This window comes from Dipodomys spectabilis, unplaced genomic scaffold (assembly GCF_019054845.1).
Source record: "Dipodomys spectabilis isolate Male_0828 unplaced genomic scaffold, ASM1905484v1 ptg000003l, whole genome shotgun sequence".
NCBI classification, from domain to species: Eukaryota; Metazoa; Chordata; class Mammalia; order Rodentia; family Heteromyidae; genus Dipodomys; species Dipodomys spectabilis.
Window position 1 is genome coordinate 17,073,622 of NW_024870680.1, and position 19,489 is coordinate 17,093,110.

Below are 19,489 nucleotides of genomic sequence, written 5' to 3' on the forward strand. Positions count from 1 at the left end.
TAACTAGTAGAGTGTTAGTGATCTAAAAAGCCAAGTGAGAGTTTGAGGTCCTGAGTTCAAGCCCCAGTACTGGCACACACACACACTGGTACACACACACACACACACACACACACACTGAATGGGTAAATGTAGAAGAGGTACCAATAAAAGGGGTGCTATTAGGGAATAGGAAGGAAGGGGACTGGTGGGAGAGGGGAATGTGGATAATAGGAGCATGGTGAATATGCTCCAAGTCCCTTAAATACATATTATGAAAATGTCATAATGAAACTTGCTGTTTTGTACAATTAATATACACTAACAAAAGGCTGTGTTTTAAAAATAAATATAACAAAGCAAAAATATCTTACCAATGTAAAATGATGGACTTGATACTATATTTAAATAAATCACTGAGGAAAGAAGGGAGAAGTTATACAGAAAATATTTCAAAAATGATTTCTGAGTGTCACATACTTCATGATTAAGAACATTCTAATATATAAACTTTAAGAAGTAATGAAAAATAAATACACTATCTTTATCCATGTGGTTATATTGAAATTTACATATTTAAAAGAGAAATAATTGACTAAGGCTGCCATATAAACAAAAATATAATCCTTCAGTGCCCCATATTTTTGTGGGATCTATACAATACTTAAGGAATGAGCAAAACATATTTGTTTATTTTCAGAAGATTTGTTTTTGAATATACTTATGAGGCAAGCAAAATTCTGATATGAAATCTACTAAGGAAATTGCAGGAAAGAAAACTACAACAATTTCTATCAAGTACATAGATATAACTCTCCTTATCAAAATATGAGCAAAGGAATGCAGCAGTATTTAAATATGACAATACATCAGAACTACATGTGTTGATTCCACAAATAATTATTTAAAAATAGGTTAATATAATGTACTTACATATTATATCAACAATACAAAGAACAAAATCAGATGAATATGTAAATATGTGAAGAAAAGTAGTTCGAGCAGATTGAACACATTTGAAATGAAAACTTTCAAAAACAATAGGCAGAAAGGTATTTTCTCAACAGGATAAAGGTTATCTATGGGAAAATCTATGCTTATCATGCTTAATGATAAAAGACTGAATACTTTCCATATAAACTCAGAATAAAAGGCTACAGCTCGATAGCCACACTCAAAGAGTATGCAGGCTTTTTTGCACATTAAGTATGCCTCAATATAGCTACAAAGAGACTGTCTCAGGCATTAGGATGAGAAAATATTGGAACTTTCATATACTTGTGGGAGTGTAAAATGGTGCAACTGCTCCAGAAAAAGTCTGACAGCTTCCTAACTGGTTAAACAAAGAGATACCATACGTGTAATTTTATTCCTAAGAGAAATGAAGACATGTATCACATACAAAAATGTGTGCACAAATGTCACAGTCACATTCTCATAGAGTCAAAACGCAGAAACAATCCTAATACGAATCTACTGGTAAATGGATAATCAAAAATGTGTTTTACCTAAACAATGGAATATTACTGAGATATAAAAATGAATGAACCTGCTGATACATTCTACAATATGGGTGAACCAAGAAAACACTAAGTGAAAGACACCTGTCACAAAATAGCACATATTATGTTTCCATTTACTTGAAGGTCTTGTATATGAAAGTCTACAGAGGCAGGAGGTCAACTATTTGTTGCTTAGCTTGTTGGGTGGGAGAGTAGAAGATAAAGAATGATAAGTAAATAAATAAATATAGGACACATTTTTGAGGTGATGAAAATAGTCTAAACAATGACTGGCAGTGATGCATGTATCTGTGAATATACCAGAATCCATTGAATTGAACATTTTAAATGGTGGAACAATAGAGCCATTGACATTTAATCTCAATAACAAAGGCACTGAAAGGAAAATCAACCAGAAACCAGGCAAGGAATCCACTTTACAGATTCTGTTCAACCATATGTATGAATGAAATCCTAGTCAAAGAGAAACAAATTCCATTTAATTAAAAATTTAGCAATAGTTTTTATAGAAATAAATCGATTCTAAAATATGCGAGGGAATGGAAAAAAGACTGGAACAGCCAGAGTCACTGAGATGAGCTGGGACTGGAGGACTTACAGATGCCGTTTTTAGATTTATTAATATAATGGCATCATGGTTAAGGCAGTGGAAGCTGGGTAGGGGAGCCACACCGGTAATCTCAGCACTCAGGAGGCAGGATATGGTATTCAAGGTCAGCTTGGATACAGAGCAAATCTCCAACTCAATAAAAAAACAGTATCGTAGACATGAGGTTGTATTGACATGAGGACATAGGTAAACAGAGAGGATGAAGGAGGGTGAATATGGTTAGATACAGTATGTAAATGTGTGAACATGGAATAATACAACTTGTTGAGATTGGTTTGAAAGAAGTAATGAGGTGGATCAGATGGGTCTGATCAAGGGCTATTGTATATATAAGGATACATCATATATATAGGATATGTCACACATATATGTCATATATATCGATATGTATGGATACATCATGTATCCATACATATATATACACACATTCACACAGATATGCCAACCTAAAATCGGCTTGTGCAAGTAATTGATCTAATGAAAATATAGAAAGAGTGTAGTAGGCAAGGATAGACAAAAAAATCCTGAAACACACCACACATAAAGAACTGACTACTTGATAAAGTTACAGGTGCAATTGAATTAGGCAAAGGAAATATTTCTATTAGTTTTGAAATGACCAGATATCTATATGTGCAAAATGAATCTTCATATCACACACATTCATGTTGGACCATACCTCTAAAATTAACAACTAATTGCATAAAATCAAGCAAAAACATGAATTAAATAGATTATTTGTACATTGTAACCAAGTTTCTTTTCTTTTCTTTTTTCTTTTTGGTTGGTGTGGGGCTTGAACTCTGGGCCTAGGTGCTGCCCCTCAGCTCTTCAGCTCAAGGCTAGCACTCTACCACTTTTGCCCCAGTGCCCCTTCCGGTTTTTGGAGAGGTTTATTGGAGATAAGAGTCTCACAGACTTTCATGTCCAGGCTGGCTTTGAATCGCAATCCTCAGATCTCAGCCTCCTGAGGAGTTAGGATTACAAGCATGAGCCACCAGCACAAGGCTAAGTTTCTTTTTAATAAACAAGAAAAAAAAATAAAACAGGCCACAAAATATTTTTGTGTGTATCTGACAAAAATCTTGCTTTCAGACTATATAAATAGTGAATACAAGTCAGTAACAAAACCAAAACTTTAAACATGGTCATAATACTTAAAAATTTTCATAAAAGGAATATTCATGAATAATGAATGCCTGAGACACTGCACAGCATCAGAAGTGATCAGAAAAGTGCAAATAAGACTTCAATGAAGGATCTGGGAAGGTGGCTCAGTGGTAGAGTGCTTGCATTGCATGCCTGAGGCCCTGGGTTCGATTCCTCAGCACCACATAAGCAAAAAGAAAAAAGCTGCAAGTGGCACTGTGGCTCAAATGGTAGAACGCTAGCCTTGAGCTGAAGAGCTGAGGGACAGTGTCCAGGCCCAGAGTTCAGGCCCCACAACCGGACCCCTCCCTCAAAAAAAGCCTTCAATGAAAATAGCATAATAAAACCCACTAAAAACTTCAAAATAAAGGAGGAGGATGGAAAACAGAAAGAATATGAAGGTGGTGAATTTGATCAAACTACAATATATGCATATATGGAAACATTACACCATTAACATTTACAACCAATATATATTAATAAAATAAGCATACAAGAATAAAAACACCATAATAAATTACTAGCTTGTATTTACTGCAATGGTTAAAATGTACAGAAATGACAACATCAAAAAGCGACCAAGGGGCAGACTAACTGAAATTCTATACATCGTCGGTGAGATTACAAAGTGGTACAATTACATTGGAAAACCATTCAGCAGCTTTGCTAAAGTGCAACATAATCCCACCTTCTGTCCTAGTAAATGTACTTCTAGGCTAAAAAATACTTATAGCAGCTTTGTTCATAATAACACCAAATGGGAAACACCCAGGTGTTGAAAAAATAGATAAACTGTGGTAAATTCATGGAATATGAATTACAAATGGAATATTTGTAATATTTTTTTTGTTTGTTTTTTGGGTCCGGTTGTGGGGCTTGAACTCTGGACCTGAGCGCTGTCCCTCAGCTCTTCAGCTCAAGGCTAGCGCTCTACCACTTGAGCCACAGCGCCACTTCCAGCTTTTTTCTTTTTGCTTATATGGTGCTGAGAAATCGAACCCAGGGCCTCAGGCATGCAAGGCAAGCGCTCTACCACTGAGCCACCTTCCCAGCCCTGTAATATTGTTAATAGTTAGCATAGACAACAGCTTGTGAATGAGGCTTCTTTCTCTTTATCAAATGAATAGCCATATCTTCCACATTTGGTCAAGGTTTCTTGGAAGGGAGGGGTGATGTCAAACCATAGCATTTCTTTTTTTGCGGTCAGTTGTGGTGCTTGTACTCTGGGCCTGGGCGCTGTCCCTGAACTCTTCAGCTCAAGGTGAGTGCTCTACCACTTGAGCCACAGCACCACTTCCGGTTTTCTGATGGTTAATAGTAGATAAGAGTCTCATGGACTTTCCTGGTAAGGATGGTTTTGAGCTGTAATCCTCAGATCTCAACCTCCTGAGTAGCTAGGATTACAGGCATGAGCCACCAGCGCCAGCTGACCATAGCATTTCTAAGGGAGGCCATGGTCAGGCCCAATTTTCCTTTTTTTTTTTTTTTTTTTGTCGGTCGTGGGGCTTGAACTCTGGGCCTGGGCGCTTGTCCCTCAGCTCTTCAGCTCAAGGCGAGCGCTCTACCACTTGAGCTACAGCGCCACTTCCGGTTTTCTGGTGGTTTATTGGAGATAGGAGTCTCACGGTCTCTACTGCCCGGGCTGGCTTTGAACTGTGATCCTCAGATCTCAGCCTCCTGAGTAGCTAGGATTACAGGCGTGAGCCACCAGCGCCTGGCCCAATTTTCCTTTTGACAAGGGATTCCTGAGTTTTGTTTTGTTTTGTTTTTTAGTTTCTGATAAGTGATGTCAGTCACCTTTTTTTATTATTATTTTTTATTGTGAACATACTGTACAGAGGGGTTACAATTACATGGGCAAGATAATGAGTACATTTCTTATCAAGCATTGTAGCCTCCTCCTTTGTTTACCCTTCATATCCCTTCCTAGCCTTCCCCCTCCCTCCCCCCAGTCTTCCCCCCCACCCCCCGCCCACCAAAGTTGTAAAGTTCATTTTCGACATGACAACTTGTACTTCTCATTGTTGCAATGGGTCCATCTGTATCCTTATTTAAACGACTTGTTTTTCCCTTTTCCCTTCACAAATTATACTGACATCAAATATAGTGAAAGCAGGGGTTATACTGTGGGGGAGGGACATACAAAGCAACAAAGAAATAATCTTATAAATGCATTAGAAACAAATGCAGGAAAGAAAAAAACCTTTTAAATACATATCTAAGGGTTCATTTTCCTAACATCACCTTATGTGACCTTTTCTGCTTGACTCATACATATACTAGATATTGCAAATAAGGGAAACCATGGGACCTATGTTTCTTTGGGCTTGGCTTACTTCACTTAATATAATTTTTCCAAGTCTTTCCATTTCCTAACAAATGGGGCAATGTCATTCTTTCTGATGGAGGCATAGAATTCCATTGTGTATATATACCACATTTTCTTGATCCATTCATCTACTGAGGGGCATCTGGGTTGGTTCCATATCTTAGCTATAGTAAATAATGCTGCAATAAACATAGTTGTGCTGGTAGCTTTAGTGTGGTCTTGTTTGTAACATTTGGGTAAATGCCCAAAAGTGGGATTGCTGGGTCATAGGGGAGCTCTACGTGAAGTCTTTTGAGGAACCTCCATACCACTTTCCAAAGTGGTTGAACAAGTTTACACTCCCACCAACAATGCAGTAAGGTTCCCTTCTGTCCACATCCCCTCCAGCATCTGTTGTTATTAGAGTTCTTGATTTTTGCCATTCTAACTGGGGTGAGGTGGTATCTCAATGTTGTTTTGATTTGCATTTCTTTTATGGCTAGGGAGGTTGAGCATTTCTTCATGTGTCTACTGGCCATCCTTCTTTCTTCTTCAGAGAAGTTTCTCTTTAAGTCTTTAGCCCACTTATTTATTGGGCAGTTGTTTCTTTGAGGATTTGTTGTTGGGGGATTTAATTTTTTGAGTTCCAAGTTGAGTTGTATGGCTAGTGAAGATCTTCTCCCAATCCCTGGGCTTTCTATTGATCTTGCTAGCTATGTCCTTTGCCATGCAGAAGCTCTGCAATTTCATGCAATTCCATTTGTCCAATCTTTCTTTGATTTGTTGTGTTTCTGGTTCTATATTAAGAAAATTTCAGCCTGCGCCAAGGAGATCTAGGGTTTCTCCTTTTCCATCCTGTAATGTTTTCAGAGTGTCTGCTTTGACTCCGAGGTCTCTGATCCATTTGGAGTTGATTCTGGTGCAGGGTGATATATAAGGATCTAGCTTTAGTTTTCTACATGTAGTTAACCAATTTTGCCAGCACCATTTACTGAAGAGGCTGTCTTTCTTCCATTCTATTTTTTTTAGCTCCCTTATTGAAGATTAGATAGCTATAGGTCTGTAGGTTCATTTCTGGGTTTTCAATTCTATTCCATTGGTCCTGAGGTCTGTTTTGTGCCAGTACCAAGCTGTTTTGATTACTATGGCTTTAGAGTAGAGTTTGAAATTTGGTATTGATATTCCTCCAGCAGTGTTCTTTCCGTTGAGGAGCGTTTTTGCTATTCGGGGTCTTTTATTGTTCCATATGAATTTTTGGATTGCCTCTTCTATTTCCTTGAAGAATGAGGTTGGAATATTGATAGGTATCGCATTGAATTTGTAGATAGCCTTGGGAAGTATTGCCATTTTCACCATGTTAATCTTTCTGAGATTCCTGAGTTTTGTAACCATACCTACATCACAAATGGGAAACACCTCATGGTTCTTCAACCATTACATTTATGATAGACAAAGTGAGGATATCATTGAGTGTAGGCTTCTGTCTCTCCATCAGGCTAGGTACCATGGGTCTTGTAAATACTTGCCCAAGCGCTGGAGGGGAGAAGAGGAAGGGTCCCAGAGAGGTGTTGAAGCCTTTAGGATGGAGAAGGACCCCCTTCTTCAGTAGTCGCAGGGCCCCATCTCGGATCTGCTTGGCTTTCATCCCGTAGATGATGGGGTTGAGCATGGGTGGCACCACGAGGTAGAGGTCGGCTAGGAGGATGTCGATGCGCCTGGGCACCTGCTGGCCGAAGCGCCGCGTGTAGAAGAGGAGGATGACGCCCAGGTGGGAGCCACACGTGCCAAAGGTCTTAGCCCTTGCTTCCTTTGAGGACAGGTAACACAGCCCGGAGGATGAGTGCATAGGAGACAGCAATGAAGACGGAATCAGTGCCCACCACCAGTGTGGCAGCTGTAGATGTCGTTTGGCCGTGTGCCCCCACAAGCCAGCTTTACCGCAGCCATGGGCTCACAGTAGGAGTGGGCCACCACTCTGCTACAGTAGCTCAACCTTGCTAGCAAGCAGATGAGTGGGGTCATGAGACCCCACCCATGAAGTAGAGCCGCAGCCCCCAGCTTGCCCACCGACTCTGGGGACAGCAGTGACCCGTAGTGTAGTGGCCGGCAGATGGCCAAGTAACGGCCAAAGGCCATTTCAGGACACCAGATTCTACTGCGGAGAAGCCGTGGATAAAGAACATCGGGGCAGCACAGGCAATCTCAGCAGCATTTGCCCAAAACAGTGCAAGGAGTTTGGGCACAGTGGAGGTGCAAAGCACCAGGTCAATGGTGGACAGCATACACAGGAATAGGTACATGGGTTGGTGCAGGGTAGGCTCTGAACGCACCACCAGCAGAACTGCCATGTTGCCGAGCACTGCCAGGGCATACATGGAACAGAAAGGAAATCCGATCCAAAAATGGGCTGCCTCCAGGCCAGGAATTTCTATGAGCAGGAAGGAGGTTGGATTCTCATGGCTGTAGTTTGAGTGATGCAAGGCCAGGTCAAAGTAGAATGGGTACAGAAAATCTTACTCCCTTGCTCTACGCTCCCAGGAAGCCCTAGAAGGTGAAGTAGCTGGGAGTCATCCTTACAATACAGCGGAATGACAGCAGGACATATTTGAGTTAGACTTCATGAAAAGCATTCAGGATGAGACGAATGTAGGGCACTGAGAAATGATGCAAAGGAGAAGGTGGATTACTCTAACTGAAGTTCAAAGGAGCTCTTCTCCCTTCTGTCTGATTCAAAACATGTCTAGACTTTGGGCTGAGTGGCATGGCTGCAGAACCATCTCCATGATGAAGGTAAATCCTATAGACATTTTTACAATGTTCTACTTTCTGCCTAGTATCATTTTATTTGGAGTCATAGCCTCTGTGACACTATGAAAGTAAATACTCAAACGTCAGACAGTGTGGGTGGAAGACCCCCAAGTGACTTACTTTTCATGATGAAAAAAATCAGGACTGAAGAAAATAAAAGGAGAGGTAAAGAAATCTTGGATGGATTTTATTTTTTTGGTCATGGGGCTTGAACTCGGCCTGGGCATTGTCCCTCAGCTCTTCAGCTCAAGGTAAGCGCTCTACCACTTGAGCCACAGCACCACTTCCGGCTTTTTCTGCTTATGTGGTGCTGAGAAATTGAACCCAGGTCCTTGTGTATGCAAGGCAAGCACTCTACCACTGAGCTACCTTCCCAGCCCCATGGATGGATTTTTTTAAGTCATTGATTCCATAACTCACAGACAAGGCTCAAATCCTACATTTGGACCAGGAACATCGAAGCACAGGTGACAGGCTCAGTCTTTTGTAGCTTGCTACACACACACAAGGCTGTCTGGCCCTTGTTTAGTGCTAGGATTATGTGCTTGTTTTGGGTGTTCTGTATGGATTGTTGGCAGAGACAGGTGAGATAATGAAAAATTGGTAGTGGTAGGTGTCAGGCAGATTTACTCACTATAGATGATCTATAGCCACTATAGATGATCTATAGGGTCACTGAGAGATCATTTGTATAAAACGTATTTTCTAATAATAATCCAAGAATTAGAGATAAACTTTAGTCATTAAGAACACATTTGCATTCTCCATAAGCAAACATGGACACCACATTTTTTTTTTTTTTGCCAGTCCTGGGGCTTGAACTCAGGGCCTGGGCACTGTCCCTGAGCCTCTCTTTGCTCAAGACTAGTGCTCTACCACTTGAGCCACAGTGCCACTTCCGACTTTCTTCTGTTTATGTGGTATTGAAAAATTGAACCCAGGGCCTCATGCATTCAAGGCAAGCATTCTGGACACCACATTTGATCAAAAGATAATACTAAGCATTTATACACCCATACCTGTATCTTCTATTATAAAACGCTTTCCTGATATCTCACCTACATGTGTTTTCTTATTAGTCTCTCATGCACTTGCTAGCCAGTAATTGAGATATTGAGAGAGTTTAGAGACTAAACAAAAGAAAAGGCAGGAAGAGGACAGTAAAGGGAGAGGAGGAAAGAATATGGAACTGAAAATCAGAAAAGATGAGAATGAGAACCAGAATAGACATAGGAAAGAAAGGAAAAGAGATGTATCTGTCACAAAGGATCTGATGGTGTTCTGGTTGCTAACTGAAATACTAGAACTAAATAACCCATTGGAGATACCACTTTGAATCTATGACTTAAAGTTATAGTATTCCTTGCAATTCCTAACATCAGCCACCTGAACCTGGAGATCTCAGAAATTGTCTTGAGAAAAAAGGCCAGAGGGACAGGAAAGGTTTTCTAACATGAGCTGGAAGTGGAAAAGTTGTTTCAGGTTGTCTCTTTTCTCTCCAGTGTCAGCTACATCTGTTACTCCCATGTTGAACAAATCACCACATACCTTTCTGTCTCACCATCTCTTTCTCAATGTGTTTCCTGTTAACCTTCTGTAACATTTTCTTCCCTGATTTTCCACTACTGATCTTGGGCCTAAGCATCCACAGAAGGGATTTCCAGCTTCCTGGTGATGGAAGGATCAGTGAAAGAGAAAAACTGGAGTATGGAAGACCTTGTGAAATGGTCTATGTAAAACTATTCTATTTGATGAGTGCACTGTGTGTTTAACTAAACATGGGGGTTTTGTGTGTCCATGTGGGTTGCTGTATAAAATTTGTAGATAAGCCTGGCTCTATAACTCAGAAGATACAGGTTCACATGTTTACATGACACTTCTTTTCTTTTTTTTGGGGGGGGGTCCAGTCGTGGGGCCTGAACTCTGGGCCTGGGCACTGTCCCTCAGCTCTTCAGCTCAAGGCTAGCGCTCTACCACTTGAGCCACAGCGCCACTTCCGGCTTTTTTCTTTTTGCTTTTGTGGTGCTGAGGAATGGAACCCAGGGCCTCAGGCATGCAAGGCAAGCGCTCTACCACTGAGCCACCTTCCCAGCCCCATGACACTTCTTTTAGAGTGTCCATACTTCAGAATCTGTTCTCTGGTGTGGAGAGGACTGAGAACAGAGCAATCTAGTTATGCTTGGGGCAGCCCTGTTTTCTTTTCCTTTCTTCATTTTGTCTCTCAACTTTGCATATTAATAACTATATTTAGTTCATTTAGCCCCTGAGCTGCGATTCAAAGAACTTGTACTCTTTTCTGGACCTAGAAACTATGTAGCACAATGACCACAAGGTCGTCCTACTACAGTCCTGTTCTCACAGATGAGCAGGTGACATTTGAAGAGTGTGTAGGGAGCACAGTGTTCTTACCTGGCAATAGGAGCTAAGAGTAGAGTTGTCAGCCTTAGACATCTTGCCCCCTGGCTATCATTAATATCTGAATTAAGTTTCATGGAAAACATGCAGGATAGGAAGATTGGAAATGAGGAAAGCCAGGAGATGGGTTACTTCCATTTCCATCTGATTTAGGGAGCTCTAGAATGAGGACTCAGGGCTAGGACTGCAGAACCCCTTCTCTATGGTGAGGTGCTACAGACTCCATCAGTGTTCTTCTCTCTAGCCATGAGCTTTCTACTATCTTTTAGTATTATTTTTATCTTCTATCTGCATCCTGAGATCAGGCAATCAGACCCCCAGCCCCTTCTCAATAACTTTCTCCAAATAGTAGCTACTTCATTCTTCTTATACCTCTTGTTTGTTTGAATTATTTTAGCAATTTATATAAAATGTTCTTACCTGCATAAGATCAGGAGCTCAAGTACCTGGAACAAAGTTGTGTTGCAAGGAAAGGAGCAAGGTTTTCATCCCCCAGGATGTTGAAAACCTGAAAGCTATTTGTCAACAATTCATCACCCATTAACAGAAGACCATGGACATAGCCCAATTCAAATTCTTGCTCTATAACCCACCAGTTATGTGGTCTCTCAAGGCACTTAAACCCTGTCAACCTGTATGCTTATCTGTGATCTGGATTATTATGAGAGTTATCTGAAGAAGTCACACAGTATGAATCAAAAAAGTGTGGCTCATTTAAAAACCCTTTCATTTGAAGTGGAGACTATGTCAGTGAGAAATTATCTCAGTGGCAGTCATGCTTATTGCTGGATTGAGCACACAAAAGACTTACCTGGTCTGATCAGGAAGTTAGTGAAATCCTAAGTCCTGCAGAGCTTAAGAGTTTTGGGAGCAAAAGAGCTGAAGTATTTACCTTGTCATTAGAGCCCTAGCTGAGAATAGAAATTCCCTGAACAATTTCTAAGGGCCTCTGGGATCCTGGAAAGAGGCAGGAAATTGAAGCTGGGAAATTTAGACCTTGCTGTGTAGAGGGAGAGAGGTGAGTATAGGTGATAAAAGATGTTATACTATGAGAGAGTTCAGGATCTTCATTGGCCTTCTGATGCCTAACTACAGATTGGACAAACCACAAAAAGCGGAAGTCTGTTGGAATGGTAATTCTAAAGGTTGGGAAGTCTAAGATCCAAGAGCCCCATCCAGTGAGGGCCGCCTTGCTGTGTTATTACATGGCCGGAAGGCTAGCGAGCATGGGTGAGGCAGAAGGAAAAGAAGTAGGCAGAATTCATCCCTGTATTTTAAAATCAGGAACCTGCCCTGTAACAGTAGCACGAACCCATTGCTCATCTCCCAAAGGCCCTACTATCGGTAATGCTATAATGGCGATTAAATTTCCAACAGGAGTTTTGGAGGACACATTGAGACCATAACAGGTAGGAAGCAAGTCGTTGGAGAGTTCTCTGAACACAAATAATCAGCATGGATTTTTGGCATAGAAGCACATTTTAGAGTATTTTATTAATTTTGTTATTTTTTCCTCTTGGTCTCCCTTTGCCTTCATCCAACATATTTGATTTTTTTCAGTGTTTCTTTTGATAAGCTTCTTCACTTTCCTAAATATGTTTTTATTTAAAACTGGGCCTGTGTGAAGATTCATTGAGATGACATATACAAGACACCATTTTTGCCTGTTCTATGTCAAGCAACCAATAAAAATCTTATTTTTTAAAATGTATTTCAGCAATCATTATTGAACATATATTCTATAGAAAGGGCTATGATAGACTTTATGGCATAGAATGGAAGGATCTTGCCCTATTCCCAAGGAAACCACAGTCCTGTTTAGAACAGGACAGTTAAACATTAATTGCAATTCAGTTAAATATTTGTAGACATAAAAAGAGGAAGCAGAGGTTTATTCAGCAAAGGAGGGTCTCACTCCAGATGGTTAAGTACTGATGGTTTAGAAATATGAGGTGGGCAGGAAGGAGCAGCTCACATGCAGAAATCATCATCATGGGTGAAAGATGGTGGAAACAACAGCAGTCAAGGCCAAAGCCAACACTTCCGTGAGTCTTCAAATAGCATAAGCTATAGTAAATGGCTTTTCTCCATTTCCCCCAGGACAACTTATTAAATGCTGTCTGGAGGGCCTGGTCCACTGTAGTCTACTGTAAATCTTGTTGGTGTGATCTTAGGTAAGTTAAGTAATAGTTTTCAGCTGCTTGTTCTCCTTAAAAATGGGAAAGGTTTAGCCAGACGCAGCTGGCTCATGCCTATAATCCTAGCGACTCAGTAGGGTGATATCTGAGCATTATTGTTTGAAGCCTGCTGGGGCAGGAAAGCCCGTGAGACTCTTATCTCCGATAAACTACTCAGAAAAACTTGGAACTGGCATTGTGGCTCAAGCAGTAGAGTGCTAGCCTTGAGTACTCAGCTCCCAGGCCCTGAATTCAAGACCCAGGATCAGAAAAAAAAAAAAAAAAGCTGTCTTCAGTTCTCAGAGTAATATTTAGTGTTAGCTTGGAATACCACTGGGCAGATTTAATTTTACCAATAGCATTTATTCTAAATAACTGTGTAAAATTTATTCTAAATAAATGCTATATTACCAATAGCATTTACTGAGCACCTATCAGGGTGAATGTCTCTAATTACTGGGAATGTGGTTGTAAACAAAGAAGACAAAGTCCTTTTTCTTGTGGAGCATCTATACTATTAGGAAATATGTCCCTGTCAGCCAATAACCGAAATGGATGTTGAAATGCACTTTGGAGTTAGAATGGTAATTATAAAATAGTAAAACACTGGAGAGGACTTGGAGCCATCATGAAAACATTGTGGAAAATATAATGTATTTATATTGCAATTTATACGTTAAAAGATCTACTATTTTCTCTTTTTTGACAGTACTATATTTGAATTCAGGGCCTTGAGGTTTGTACACAGGCACTTTACCACTTGAGCTACTCTTCTAGCCCTTTCTTGCTTTAATATTTCAGGTAGGCTCATAGGCTTTTTGTGTAGGCCATCTTGAGACCACAGTCCTACCTACAGCTATTACTGTGTGGTTGAGATCACTGGTGCCATCCTGAAGATTAGACAGTGGGTCACACAAGGCCCCCTGAGTCATCCCCAGTGAAGAGATCAGGCCCCTTGTGAGGCCCTGTCAGGATGTTCCTTAGAGGCCCGCTGTTTCCTTTCCTTTTGGGAAAAGAGTAGCTGACTAAAGATATAGCCAGACCTCTCCTGCCAACCCCATCATTTCCTTCTTCTCTCCCTAGGAAAGGACAACACCAGTTCTTCCTGCAACCTGTGGGAAGAGAATTGAGTCCCTTACCAACGGAGTGAGAGTACAATGAGCTGTGGTGGTAGAAGAAAACAAGGAATACAAAGCTGACTGATGAAGGTAAACAGGTCAGGCAGGGGTACTTATGCTGGTCTCAGCTAGATAGAGGGCATGAGAGTCATACCACCAGTAAGGAAGTTTTTGTTCTTCACATGACAAGATGATGATAATTTAAGAGTGCCCACCTCTCCAAAGCAAACACAATAATCAAGTGTGCTTCAGGAAAAGTAGAGACAGAAATATATTTTATAAATGGCCATATTTACTAACGAATTAGATAACAAGGAAGAAGGAAGGGATTGATGGGCCGATAGCAAAATTCATGGAACTGAGTCAGAAAGGAGAGGAAGTCGTTGGTAGGGAGACAGTAAGAGTTTTTTTTGGGGTCTTTTAAAAAATAAGATGTCATATAACATCCAGAGATATCCAAAGACAGTAAAATTCAGAGCAAAGAATTCTCTTAACATAGATGACAAATTTTCTAAGAGATGAAGGAGAGAAATGTGAATCAAAGAAGGGAAGGAAAGAGAAGGAGGGAAAGAAAAGGAGGAAGAAGAGAAAAGAAGAGAGGGAAGGAGAAAGAAGCAATGACAAGAAATCAGAATAAGGGGAGTGGTGGAGGTGGAAGATTGGAAGGCATGGAAAGTAATGAAGTAATGAAGTGCAGAATAAATTAATTTTAAAATTTATTTTTTAAATTGATACATAAAAGTTGCACATATTTATGGGGGTACCATGTGGTGCTTCAATGCATGTATACATTGTGTCATGTTCAGATTAGATTAAACATACCTGTCTCATCAAATATTTATAATTTATATTTATAATATACTTCAATTCTTTCTTTTAGCTTTATGAAATATACAGTGTCATTATCTATGCCATCCTGTAGAATCTTTTCTACCTAATTATAACCTAGCGGTCAACATGGTAAAGAAGTTTTGCTATGAAGGGGAACAAGGTTTAGGGGAATTCCATGCGGGAAGATATAAGGTCAAGGAAGGCAGCATCACACTTAAGTTAATCATGATAAACATTTTATAAAAGAGGACAGAAATGTATGGAAGAAGATTATAATGACAAGTAATGTTTTATCTTGTTTACAAGGGCTACGGTCATCTATAATTTTATCTTTCCTCACACTGAAACGCAGTCATTAGAGAAAGGTTAGGTGAGAAAGTGGAAATCTTAGGAAAATCTGTGATAAATGTTGTTTTCTGTTGGTACACTGCTGGGCAAACATATTTATTCAGATTCTAAACCTGTGCCTTTGTAATGAGTTTGTGTTGCATTTCTATATGTCTACTGTGGATTTGATCTGCAAGTTGGGGGAAGCAGAAAAGTATAATAATTTAGGATGTGAGATTTGACGGCAGGAAATCAGGGTTCTCAAAATTCAAGCTTAAACTTTGACATTTTCCAACCACATGACCGTCAGTGTAAACTTTTAGTTTTTTTTAAATTAAAAAAAAATCACCCACATTTATGGAGCATTTTCTGTTTCACATGTATACCATGTGTTTTACAAGATTATCTCAAAATTTTCAAAAAAATTAAGGCATGAGCTTGACAAAATGAAATGGGGTACAGTTGAAAAATTTTTGGAATCAAATACAGTGAAAACAGGGATTATACCATGGGGGGAAGAACATACAAAAGAAAATCACATGGTACATTACAAATACATTAAAAACAACAACAAGAAAGATAAAACTACTTGTGTCTCTATTTTGGGGTTCATTTCACTTAGCATCATCTTATATGGTCATAGGGAAATAACAAAATGCTGAAATAAGAATATAGGTTGGCCCATTATAACAATGAGATGTACAAGACACTATGTTGAAAATGAAGTTTACAACTTCGGGGGTGGGGAGAGAGGAGTTAGGGAGGTGGGGAGAGAAGGGATGGTAGGGGAAAAACAAAGGAGGAGTTAACAATGCTCGATAGGAAATGTACTCATTACCTTATGCAACTGTAACCCCTCTGTACAGTATTTTTACAATAAAAATATATACAAAAATAAAAATAAATGAAAACAAAAAAATTGAAAATCAGTGTTTATGCATTTCACAGGAAACTGATAGAAGGGTTGCAAAGGGAAATAGAAATATGAAGATCCCAGTTGGACAAGGAATACTGTCAAAATCAGAAGTTAGCCTTGATGGAATGGTCTATGTCTTTGAGCATCATGAAAGCTAGGAAGGAAAGTGGGTAAAGGGAGAAGAAAATAAAGATGGAAGTTGAACTATAGCCAGGTAAGGGAGAACAAAAGGATTTCCCATGTCCTCGATTTAGATGGAAGTAGGGCTTTAGTTGGAGAGTGTTTCCATGTCAATTAAACCAATGGGACCCTCAGTATAAAAATATCTATACAACTCAGAGAAATACTAGGAGATGCTAGACTTAATTATTTTTCAGATCACTAGGCTTAATGTTTGAGAATGAAATGAGTTTGTAATAAGTGTAGTTTGAATCACTAGGAAAACAAAGATCCAGAGTGTTTTTATATAAAGTTTAAGAAGGAATGCTACATCTTTTATAAAGATGTCTTTGTCCACATGTACCACAGAAAGTTCTTTCACCCCTTGATATCTCAATAAGGCTTTTTGTTTGCTTGTTTGAGACAAGGTCTTGCTCTGAAACCTAGACTGGTCTTGAACTTGTGATACTAAGGATGCTTTTGATGCTAGCTCTATTGATAGTTAATGTCTTAACCAATAAGTAATTCTATAAAGCATCCTGGTAGTAAGGACCCCGCATAACATTTCATGGTGAATTTGATTATTTTCCTATTTCTTTTAAGGTGTACACAAATAGGAAGAAGGACAAATTCTACACATATGATCAGCATTTCAACTTGAATGCTAATATTGGATTCTCTTAGAAGACCTCTGTGGAAGCAGATAAAGAGGAAAGAATTCTTGGTGACCATGTGGGCCTATAATACCACCTTAATACATCCAGTGTCCTTCTTTTTGATGGGGATCCCAGGCCTGGAACACCTACACATTTGGATCTCTATCCCTTTCTGCTCAGCCTATTCAGTGGCCCTGATTGGTAACTGCACTCTCCTTTTCATCATTCAGGCTGATGCTGCCCTCCATGAGCCCATTTACCTCTTCCTGGCCATGTTGGCAGCCATTGATTTAGTTCTCTCTTCTACCACACTGCCCAAAATGCTTGCTATTTTTTGGTTCAGAGACCGGGAAATCAACTTCTATGCCTGTCTCATCCAGATGTTCCTTCTCCATTCCTTTTCTATCATGGAGTCAGCAATGCTGCTGGCCATGGCCTTTGACCGCTATGTGGCCATCTGCAAGCCACTCCACTACACCACGATCCTGACCAAGTCCCTTGTCATCAAGATCGGCCTGGCCGCCATGACTCGAGCTGTGACACTCATGACTCCACTCCCTTTTCTGCTCAGACGCTTCCACTACTGTCGAGGCTCAGCGATTGCCCACTGCTACTGTGAACACATGGCAGTGGTAAGGCTGGCCTGTGGGGACACGCGCTTCAACAATATCTATGGCATTGCTGTGGCCATGTTCATTGTGGTGTTGGATCTGCTGTTTGTGATCTTGTCTTACATCTTCATCCTTCGTGCTGTTCTACAGCTGGCTTCTCAGGAAGCCCGCTACAAGGCCTTTGGGACCTGTGTGTCTCACATTGGGGCCATTTTATCCTTCTACACACCCGTAGTCATCTCCTCGGTCATGCACCGTGTTGCTCGCACGGCTGCCCCGCACGTGCACATATTGCTTGCTAATTTCTACCTGCTGTTCCCTCCCATGGTCAATCCCATCATTTATGGTGCCAAAACTAAGCAGATTCGTGAGCGAGTCTTAGGACTATTTCTGAGAAAGAATGCAAAAGATGAGTGAGGAGAAGCAGAGCAGTAGTGTGTCTCTGCACTTGCACTGCTGACTTGGCTGACCACTCAGTCTTTTTTTTTTTTTTAATATGGAATACTTTACAAATTTGCCCGTCATTCTTGTACAGGGGCCATGCTAATCACTGTGTATTGTTCTAATTTTAGTATATGTGCTGCCGAAGCGAGCATCGCCCTTCAGTGTTTTCTTCTTTCCTTCAGTAACCTGACATCATGACCCACTTGTCTCCTGATGACTTCAGAGAGATGCAAAGGGGCCCTCCAGTTCATTTGCATATGAGAAGTCTATGAATCTGACTTTTTATCCCTAGTTATTGGGTATTTGGTGATTTATTGATCATAGGAGGTGAACAACAATGGTACATCAAGGTAGGAATCCTTCATCATTGCAGGTATAGTCTAGCTTCTGACTGAGTTCTCCCAGTGTTGGAAATAATATTCTAATGTGTAGATTCCAAGTGAGATAGCTTTGTGTATTAGATGGTTATTTCTTTAACCAAGCCAGTTTGTGTATTCTTGACTTCTTTTTACCTCTCTATTCTCCCAGCCATTTTTTTCATTGGACACATTGAATAAAATATATCCTCTGATTTTCTTTATGTATTGTGAAACCGCTTTTGCATATTTGTGTTACATATGTTTTCAATAAAAATGTGAACTTCAGCTGCTGTTAGCTCATGCCTATATTCCTAGCTACTCAGGATGCTGGTTTGAAGCCAACCTAGGCAGACATCCTCATATTTTCTTTATGTGTTGCAAAACCTTCACGTATTTGTGTATGTTTTCAATAAAAATGTGAATTTCAGCTGGCTGCTGGTGGCTTATACTTGTAATCCTAGCTACTCAGGACACTGAGATCTGAAGTTCACGGTTTGAAGCCAACCCAGGCAGGAAAGTCTGTGAGACTCTTCCCTTCAATTAGCCACCAAAACAGCCAGAAGTAGAGCTGTGTCTTAAGAGGTAGAGTACTAACCTTGAGCAAACAAAGCTCAGGGACAGTACACAGGCCCTGAATTCAAGCCCCAGGACCAGCACATAAAATTGAATTTCTTGTTTATTAGCTAATCAAGGGAAGTCTGGGCTATGCGATGGGGACACACAGGATGTCAAGGTAAGATATATGCTTATGTTGTTCCCTGAAAAACCCATCTCAGAAGCTAATCCATAGGAGAAAAATGTGTAAGATGAACAGAGAAAGGGTGGAAATAGTGGACTGTATTTTTCCCACTCTTCCCTTGTTTTATACAAACTTATAGGCAAGATTAATAGTAAGATTCATTTCCTATTATTTATTCATTGATACTTAGTTTTGAACTCAGGGCCCTGTGCTCCTCTGCTTTCTTGATCAGCTGGTGCTTGAGCAACTTTTCCACACTTTCGTTTTCCTCATTATTTTGGAGGTGCAATCTCATGGGCTTTTCTGCCTGGGTTGGCTATGAACTATGATCCTTTAAATTTCAAACTCCTGAGGAGCTAC

The 19,489-nt window shown here is 40.2% G+C and overlaps 1 protein-coding gene, 1 non-coding gene and 1 pseudogene across 2 annotated transcripts; 1 reads left to right on the forward strand and 2 right to left on the reverse strand.

The window, feature by feature from the left end:
* Positions 1-6,986: 6,986 nt before the first annotated feature.
* Positions 6,987-13,901, reverse strand: LOC122113745 (annotated as a pseudogene).
* Positions 13,902-17,050: 3,149 nt separating this feature from the next.
* Positions 17,051-18,004, forward strand: LOC122116512 (olfactory receptor 52K1-like). The gene has a single exon (XM_042690197.1). It carries the CDS (start codon positions 17,051-17,053, stop codon positions 18,002-18,004), a length of 954 nt encoding a protein of 317 aa, XP_042546131.1.
* Positions 18,005-18,077: 73 nt separating this feature from the next.
* Positions 18,078-18,183, reverse strand: LOC122116998. The gene has a single exon (XR_006149052.1). It is a non-coding gene; the product is annotated as a U6 spliceosomal RNA (small nuclear RNA).
* Positions 18,184-19,489: the final 1,306 nt, after the last annotated feature.